The sequence below is a fragment of the Rhinoderma darwinii genome, chromosome 11, assembly GCF_050947455.1.
Source record: "Rhinoderma darwinii isolate aRhiDar2 chromosome 11, aRhiDar2.hap1, whole genome shotgun sequence".
In the NCBI taxonomy this organism is placed as follows: domain Eukaryota; kingdom Metazoa; phylum Chordata; class Amphibia; order Anura; family Rhinodermatidae; genus Rhinoderma; species Rhinoderma darwinii.
Window position 1 is genome coordinate 101,551,838 of NC_134697.1, and position 10,338 is coordinate 101,562,175.

General features: G+C 46.4%; 1 protein-coding gene across 1 annotated transcript in view; it reads left to right on the plus strand.

Moving 5' to 3' along the window:
- Positions 1-9,780, plus strand: part of LOC142664029 (struthiocalcin-2-like) — a 91,724-nt gene extending 81,944 nt beyond the window's left edge. The window contains exons 4-6 of the mRNA XM_075842915.1: positions 3,477-3,614; positions 5,770-5,878; positions 9,484-9,780. Of these exons, the coding sequence (XP_075699030.1) occupies positions 3,477-3,614; positions 5,770-5,878; positions 9,484-9,560 (324 nt within the window). The 3' untranslated portion in view covers positions 9,561-9,780. The remainder of the gene's footprint in view (positions 1-3,476; positions 3,615-5,769; positions 5,879-9,483) is intronic.
- The last annotated feature ends 558 nt before the right edge of the window (positions 9,781-10,338 follow it).

The window sequence follows — 10,338 nt, forward strand, 5'->3', positions numbered from 1 at the left end:
CTGCATACACCTCCTCACCTCCGCATACACCTCCTCATACACCTCCTCATACACCTCCTCATACACCTCCGCATACACCTCCTCATACACCTCCTCATACACCTCCGCATACACCTCCTCATACACATCCTCATACACCTCCTCATACACCTCCTCATACACCTCCTCATACACCTCCTCATACACCTCCGTATACACCTCCGTATACACCTCCTCATACACCTCCGCATACACCTCCTCATACACCTCCTCATACACATCCGCATACACCTCCGCATACACCTCCTCATACACCTCCTCACCTCCGTATACACCTCCTCATACACCTCCGTATACACCTCCTCATACACCTCCGTATACACCTCCTCATACACCTCCGCATACACCTCCTCATACACCTCCTCACCTCCGCATACACCTCCTCACCTCCGCATACACCTCCTCATACACCTCCGCATACACCTCCTCATACACCTCCTCATACACCTCCGTATACACCTCCTCATACACCTCTTCATACACCTCCTCATACACCTCCGCATACACCTCCTCATACACCTCCTCATACACCTCCTCATACACCTCCGCATACACCTCCGCATACACCTCCTCATACACCTCCTCATACAACTCCTCATACACCTCCTCATACACCTCCGCATACACCTCTTCATACACCTCCGCATACACCTCCTCATACACCTCCTCATACACCTCCTCATACACCTCCTCATACACCTCCTCATACACCTCCGCATACACCTCCGCATACACCTCCTCATACACCTCCGCATACACCTCCGCATACACCTCCGCATACACCTCCTCATACACCTCCTCATACACCTCCTCATACACCTCCGCATACACCTCCGCATACACCTCCGCATACACCTCCTCATACACCTCCTCATACACCTCCTCATACACCTCCTCATACACCTCCGCATACACCTCCTCATACACCTCCGCATACACCTCCGCATACACCTCCGCATACACCTCCTCATACACCTCCTCATACACCTCCTCATACACCTCCGCATACACCTCCGCATACACCTCCTCATACACCTCCTCACCTCCGTATACACCTCCTCATACACCTCCGTATACACCTCCTCATACACCTCCGTATACACCTCCTCATACACCTCCGCATACACCTCCTCATACACCTCCTCACCTCCGCATACACCTCCTCACCTCCGCATACACCTCCTCATACACCTCCGCATACACCTCCTCATACACCTCCTCATACACCTCCGTATACACCTCCTCATACACCTCTTCATACACCTCCTCATACACCTCCTCATACACCTCCTCATACACCTCCGCATACACCTCCGCATACACCTCCTCATACACCTCCTCATACACCTCCTCATACACCTCCTCATACACCTCCTCATACACCTCCTCATACACCTCCTCATACACCTCCGCATACACCTCCACATACACCTCCTCATACACCTCCGCATACACCTCCTCATACACCTCCTCATACACCTCCTCATACACCTCCGCATACACCTCCGCATACACCTCCGCATACACCTCCTCATACACCTCCTCATACACCTCCTCATACACCTCCGCATACACCTCTTCATACACCTCCTCATACACCTCCGCATTCACCTCCTCATACACCTCCTCATACACCTCCTCATACACCTCCGCATACACCTCCGCATACACCTCCGTATACACCTCCGCATACACCTCCGCATACACCTCCGCATACACCTCCTCGCCTCTAGACTCGCCATTCTTCATGAGAAATGCTCTATCGGGACTCTTGCATCTTCCTTATGGGAGCCTGACGAGGGAAATGAGGGCTATTTACTACATGGAAGGCATGGCAGAAGATAAGATCTCTTTTTCATCTTTCTCCTCTGCTATCTCTTCATATGCCCTTGGTATGTAACCCTGACTTTCAGAGTGGTAACCCTGCTGCCGTCTTCCACAGATGCTACAGGCTGGGGCTCACTTCTGTGGGGCAATTTGTGAGTATAGAAGAGCGTAGGATATTTTACTTTATGCAGTTATGTTCTAAATTCCCAGATCACCAGATTGATCTCTTTAGCTGTCTGCAAGTTAAAAGCTACTTAACAAAGATACTACCACTGCTACCTGATCAAGAATGGAACCCATACTTACGACATAACTTCTCAAAACAAAACTACCTCAGGGGTCAAATCACTCGTAATTATCAATTTATCCACGTTCCCTTAGATTATTCTCAAACCCAAACCCCCCCTAACCAAATGGCAAACAGACGACCACGCGCTCACCTACACAACCATTTTAGCGGCCCTGACACAGGCACATAAATTTCTCCCTTCGGCACGTTTCCTGGAGATAAGATTGAAGGTCTCCCATAGGTCATACCTAACACCGCATATAGGGCACAACATAGGCGTTTATCACACCTCGCACTGCTTCAAATGCCACACACCGGAGGCTGAACCTATCACTGTCTGTGGTCCAGCCCTGGTCCAGAATACAATCATTCACCTCTGAACACCTCACAAACTTTGTTCCTAACACAGCGTTATGGGCAATCTTTGGGCACCTGGACCCTGATACTCACCACTGTTCCCCCGGGGCGCACAGGCAGCAGCGGGGGTAAAGGCCGTCATTCAAACCCGGCTTCATGATCAGGCCCCGCCGCTCAAAATGTTTCTTGACAAACTCTCCTATCTGATGAAGATGGATTGGATGGATTGGATTGGATGGATTGGATGGATTGGATGGAATGGATGGATTGGATGGAGGCCTCTCGATACCTGGGAATCCTTTATCTCACTCCTCCCGCGGAACGTGCAAATGAAAATAAAACACTGCTGTGACTCCACTATATGGTTTCACGAGCAGGTACTCGTGGGGGACGCACCTATATTGTAGCGTGTGTTCACTGCGAGATGATGAGATGTCGGGGATTCGGATTCTTACGATGCCTGCGGGGGTCACGCCTCTGATCTGTCTAATGGCGATCTCGATTCTCGGAGAAAGCTTTTGGATAACATATCGGTGGGACTGGCACAGGGTATTTGGCTGGTTCCATGCCCATGTTATCGTCACACTGGGGTTGAAAACCCGACGAGGAGGGGGGAGCCTGCATTTACCTAATATGTAGATCCCCTCACCTGACTTATTGGATCTATGGATATAGCGAGCTTAATAGTAACGGTTATGACTGTTATGTTTTTGTCCCCCCCCCCTTTTTTCTTTACTTTTCTTTTATCCCCTCATTTTATCTTTATTCATGTCTTGGAGATTTCTCATTCCCCATCCTCCCCTTTTTACCTTCTGTACCCCTTATTGGAAAATGTTAATAAAAACTATTTGAAAAAACATAAATAATGATAATAATAATAATGATGATGAAGTATTGTGGGGGACTTATTAATGATCATCCTCTGTTTACTCTGTGCGTCTCGTCTTCTCCTCCTTCCATATAGAAACATTGCCAGTCCCTCTTTGGTCGTGCCCATCTTACGAGTATCCTGAGTGAGGAGCACAATCGGTTCCTCATGGCTCTGGCCCGTTCAAAAGGATATCAAGGTCAAAAGCTCTGGACCGGTGGCAGCACTGAAAAGGTGAGTGTCCAACAGAAATCCCACAGCTCGTGTGTAGAACCAAAACGGCATGACCATTATTTACTGGTGCCTGCCGATGAGGGCGCGGAGATGTAGGGATGATCTGATATTGCTGACAGAGCCGTGGAACGTGTCCCATTCTAATCACGCATATAGAGGTATAACATCTCACCACTCACCCTGGATATATAGTCACATTTTTCTCCTTCGGTTCAGGGTGTTCCCACTGATATTAGGACCCAAATGGGATCAGAAGTCCCAGATTATAATCCCTATTGAAGACTATGGGGAGTTGAAAAAACACTCTCCTCCTTATCCCGTACCCTGCGCTCAGACTTCCCAATACACAGACTCCGTTCCATTATTTTAATGGGTGGGGGCCGGCCACAGCTTTTACTAAATCAAATACATCAACCAGGCAACCAACCACCGACACTTTATATTCCTGATCGGTTACTTGGCGATCTGTTGGCACCCGGGGGCCCAGACTGTTGACTACCAAACACTGCCAACTGGGACCTAAAAAGTCAAGAAATAGAACAATGGGAAGCCGATCATGCAGGACCCTTTTTTTTTGTACAATACAACTACATTAACTGTCAATTATTCGGGGCGGAAAGGGCAGGCAATTCCCTCCAAGGACATCCAGGAGACACCAGAGGAGCACCCACATGATCCCACCCCAGACAATAAGTGTGTACCCTCTCTCTATTCTGGATTTACCCTCCGCTAACCAACCCCTGAAGTCATAAAGCTTCTCCCTTATCCGGTGCGACGATGGTCATACTATATGGTGGTCACAAATTGTAATAGTTTGGGCTGGCAATACAATAGGATCCAATAGAGGGGACTACTGATGGTCATAGTAATGTCCTTCATATCAAACGTTGACCTTATGATGGGGTAGCTTCGGCTTTTAAACAAAACGAGAATGATTGACGCACTTCACGAAACTCTTTATGAATAATAACTGTTCCACTTGTCCCTTGGTTTCCCACTTGGACCTTTTCTTCACGCCGCTCATCTCCATGTTGGTCTACCCTTGGCGTGTGAGTCTTGAGTTGATGGTATTGATGGCGGCGGTTATGTGATTTTGTCAATGTAAATTTTTGAGGTTTGTTTTTTGGTGACCATCTAAGCTAGGGATTGAGATAACAAGTACTACTAGTAGATAGATAAACTTCTGAGTTGTGTTGATCTTCGTACACTTAGTTATAAAGAACTCTAATATGAGGATGCCTTGATGTTTAATTGTAGAGGCAAACCGAAACGGGGCCTTCAGGGCCACAACTTGGGACCTTCATAAAAACATTGTAATAACCAAAAAAAACAAAATAATCATTACCAGACTTCAAGCTAAGCCAATAGAAATGATGTTTGTTCCACGGATAAACAAGACAGATGGTGGATATAATTCATAATCTCATATGAGGCCCTGAAACCCCTATTACAGTTAGGAGGTCACCCTTTAAGGTAGACCGGTCACCTCTCCTGACTTGTGTATTTTACTAAATCCTTGTAATCTCCATTAAATAACAATTCTGGAACATATTTTCTTAGAACTCTATGATGTGAAGTTCCTCTGTTATTCCTCCTAGAAATGTATGAATAAATTGACAACTGGGTGTTACCATTGTTAAAGGGGCGTGTCCCTATAAAAACTCACTTTGTCATCACTGATTGGACAATGTCAGTCTGTGTAGGGACACACCCCCAACTGGTAATACCCAGCTGTCAATTTAGTCATACATTTCTAGGAGGAATACCCGAGGAACGGCACAACGCAGAGTTCTAAGAAAAGATGTTCCAGAATTGTTTTTTCCACGTGGAATACAATGATTTATTAATGCAGACATGTCCGGAGAGGGACCGCTCCTCTTTAAGTGATTGCCTGTTTGGTAGTCCAGGGATAGGAGCTGGTGGAGACTCCATATATCCCTTGTGGTAGTCACTTTTGGTTGTATTGAATAGTCCTTGGTTAGTTACGCCAAGCTTTACCTAAGACCTCCACAAGGACAGCGGGGATCTCCGATAATGTAAGTAGGGTGGGGTTTGTAGGTTACAACATTTTTTGGTTTTGCCCAGAATTTCTTAGGTCTTTCATAGCGGCACTGAATGATTGCTATGGTTATTAATCTGTGTTACCGCTCCTCAGGGGTCCAATGTCTGGGCGGATGGATCCCCATTCAACTTCCTGAAGTTCCCCGGGGGCACTTTCAGCAGATTTTTTGGTGGAAACAAGTGCCTGAGCCTGTCCTTCGGAGGTAAATAAGTGGTTGATAAGGTCATATGGGGATGGGACTGTATGTGCAATAAACCAGTTCTGTTAGCCATAGATAGGGTTGCCACCCGGCCGGTAAGTGATACCTGGAGTGATACGTTTATATCTGTGATCGGGCGCGGGGCTTTACTCTGCCCAAATACAAACCCTGTGGCTGTGCCATCGGCTGGTATTTTTGGGTGTTTTAGATGTTATCCTTACCCATAGCAACCAATCAAATTCACCCTCAATTAGATCTTCTGCCCAGAATCACAATTGATTTAGATTAGACCGTGTGAATTACGTCCATGTTGCAGCCAGAGACGTAATTACAATCTCCGGGGCCCAATGTCCATTCTGTATCGAGGCCATTTATAATACCGGTGTCTTCTTATGTGGCAGAGGGTCCCCCCCTCTCGGCACCCCCTATAGCTGTGCTGCAGTTAAAGGACAACTACCCAAGTAATAACAAAAAGTGCATAAAGATTGTGAATACAGCTTTAAATATATTCAGCTGGGTTAACAGGTTTTAAAGTAACAGTACCGTAATCTGTCCCCAAGACAACAAGTTGTGTGTGCTCTGCTGGTTCAGCCTTAAAGGGGTTTTTGGCCCATGAAAAGATTGAATACCTATAACTGTCGGTCCGACCACTGGCACCATCAGCGGTCACGAGAACGAGGGTCCTGTGTCCCCTGATTGAGTGGAGTGGCGGTCACGCTTTCCCATTTATACAGGGCTCGCTCCTAACCTAAAGCAGTGCAAATGACCCCTTCATCAGACCCCAGATTACCCCCTAAAAAACAGATCCCAGAGCAAACACCTTAAACAAATACATACACCAGACCCTGTAAATCAATACAGACCCCAGAACCAGACCCTGTAAATCAATACAGACCCCAGAACCAGACCCTGTAAATCAATACAGACCCCAGAACCAAACCCTGTAAATCAATACAGACCCCAGAACCAGACCCTGTAAATCAATACAGACCCCAGAACCAGACCCTGTAAATCAATACAGACCCCAGAACCAGACCCTGTAAATCAATACAGACCCCAGAACCAGACCCTGTAAATCAATACAGACCCCAGAACCAGACCCTGTAAATCAATACAGACCCCAGAACCAGACCCTGTAAATCAATACAGACCCCAGAACCAGACCCTGTAAATCAATACAGACCCCAGAACCAGACCCTGTAAATCAATACAGACCCCAGAACCAGACCCTGTAAATCAATACAGACCCCAGAACCAGACCCTGTAAATCAATACAGACCCCAGAACCAGACCCTATAAATCAATACAGACCCCAGAACCAGACCCTGTAAATCAATACAGACCCCAGAACCAGACCCTATAAATCAATACAGACCCCAGAACCAGACCCTATAAATCAATACAGACCCCAGAACCAGACCCTGTAAATCAATACAGACCCCAGAACCAGACCCTGTAAATCAATACAGACCCCAGAACCAAACCCTGTAAATCAATACAGACCCCAGAACCAGACCCTGTAAATCAATACAGACCCCAGAACCAGACCCTGTAAATCAATACAGACCCCAGAACCAGACCCTGTAAATCAATACAGACCCCAGAACCAGACCCTGTAAATCAATACAGACCCCAGAACCAGACCCTGTAAATCAATACAGACCCCAGAACCAGACCCTGTAAATCAATACAGACCCCAGAACCAGACCCTGTAAATCAATACAGACCCCAGAACCAGACCCTGTAAATCAATACAGACCCCAGAACCAGACCCTGTAAATCAATACAGACCCCAGAACCAGACCCTGTAAATCAATACAGACCCCAGAACCAGACCCTGTAAATCAATACAGACCCCAGAACCAGACCCTGTAAATCAATACAGACCCCAGAACCAGACCCTGTAAATCAATACAGACCCCAGAACCAGACCCTATAAATCAATACAGACCCCAGAACCAGACCCTGTAAATCAATACAGACCCCAGAACCAGACCCTATAAATCAATACAGACCCCAGAACCAGACCCTATAAATCAATACAGACCCCAGAACCAGACCCTGTAAATCAATACAGACCCCAGAACCAGACCCTGTAAATCAATACAGACCCCAGAACCAAACCCTGTAAATCAATACAGACCCCAGAACCAGACCCTGTAAATCAATACAGACCCCAGAACCAGACCCTGTAAATCAATACAGACCCCAGAACCAGACCCTGTAAATCAATACAGACCCCAGAACCAGACCCTGTAAATCAATACAGACCCCAGAACCAGACCCTGTAAATCAATACAGACCCCAGAACCAGACCCTATAAATCAATACAGACCCCAGAACCAGACCCTATAAATCAATACAGACCCCAGAACCAGACCCTATAAATCAATACAGACCCCAGAACCAGACCCTGTAAATCAATACAGACCCCAGAACCAGACCCTGTAAATCAATACAGACCCCAGAACCAGACCCTGTAAATCAATACAGACCCCAGAACCAAACCCTGTAAATCAATAGAGACCCCAGAACCAGACCCTGTAAATCAATACAGACCCCAGAACCAGACCCTGTAAATCAATACAGACCCCAGAACCAGACCCTGTAAATCAATACAGACCCCAGAACCAGACCCTGTAAATCAATACAGACCCCAGAACCAGACCCTGTAAATCAATACAGACCCCAGAACCAGACCCTGTAAATCAATACAGACCCCAGAACCAGACCCTGTAAATCAATACAGACCCCAGAACCAGACCCTGTAAATCAATACAGACCCCAGAACCAAACCCTGTAAATCAATACAGACCCCAGAACCAAACCCTGTAAATCAATACAGACCCCAGAACCAGACCCTGTAAATCAATACAGACCCCAGAACCAGACCCTGTAAATCAATACAGACCCCAGAACCAGACCCTGTAAATCAATACAGACCCCAGAACCAGACCCTGTAAATCAATACAGACCCCAGAACCAGACCCTGTAAATCAATAGAGACCCCAGAACCAGACCCTGTAAATCAATACAGACCCCAGAACCAGACCCTGTAAATCAATACAGACCCCAGAACCAGACCCTGTAAATCAATACAGACCCCAGAACCAGACCCTGTAAATCAATACAGACCCCAGAACCAGACCCTGTAAATCAATACAGACCCCAGAACCAGACCCTGTAAATCAATACAGACCCCAGAACCAGACCCTGTAAATCAACAGACCCCAGAACCAGACCCTTTAAACAAATACAGATATAAGCCCCCTAAATATACAGACACCAAACTAGACCCCCTAAACAAATACAGTGCCAGACCCCTAAATAGAGACACCAGACCCCCTAAATAGAGACACCAGACCCCCTAAATATATACAGACGAAACCCCCTAAAGTAATACTGACCCCAGGCCTCCTGAAAAAAATGTAGACCCCAGACCAAACCCCTGACAACAGCACGTTGTCGGTGACGTAGCCCGGAGTGATGATGAGTAGGTGGTCCATGATCTCACATTGGTTGTCGCCTCCCTTCCCCCACATGATATGACAATAACACCTAAACATCTTGAGAGCTCCATCTATATGACCTCTTGTATTGTTTTCCAGGTGGAAACTTCTGGGATCAACTAAACTGTGTCCAGAGGCTCCATTTTATCTGCATATACAAGCCAAGTCAGCTGTGAGACTGAAGGCACCTCCGGAGCAGGACGCTTAATGAGGAAAACAGTCCCGAGCATTCTGTGACGTCTCTAATACACTAATATCGCAAATGTGGCGCCAACCGAAGCAACCAATCAGCTACTGGCTCTTCGGAATGTAGGAAATTGTGGCATATTGTAATTAGTCCCTGTAGGGGATGCGGAAAAAAAGTACATTTTTTTTTAAATAAATCATTTCTCCAAATATATATCTCTTTTTTATTTTGTAGCAATTTCCAAAAAATACTCAGTTTTTCGACTTGGTTTCAAAATTGCCAGGGCTGCCCATCCTCCGCCTACTACGGACTGTTGTAACGTTGTAACTTTCACTTATGTCCATACGGACTGTTGCTAGAAGAGCAATATCTTAATATTTTGTGACGACTGGGGCGCCGGCTACTAACCAAATATACTCCTGGGGATTATGTATCACCTTCATTACCATGGCGCTTCATAAACGTATCACAAATGGAAATGGTGGCGAGCCTGTATGGCAGGACCAGTTTGTAGTATTTGGGTATGTAGACAGGACTGGATTTACCTTTCGGGAGTCTGTAGGTAAATCTGGAGCCTTAGACTCCGCCCATCAAGTAGGCCACGCCTTCAGTCATATATATGGCTTTTGGTTGAATACTGAAGAATAAATTAAATGTCATGACCAGAAACTATTATTAGTGCTGTCTCTTCTAGGCATCACTGGTTTATATATGTAGTATATGTCGAAGGCACAAACCCCAGTCCAAGTTCAGCTTTCCTTCTATGC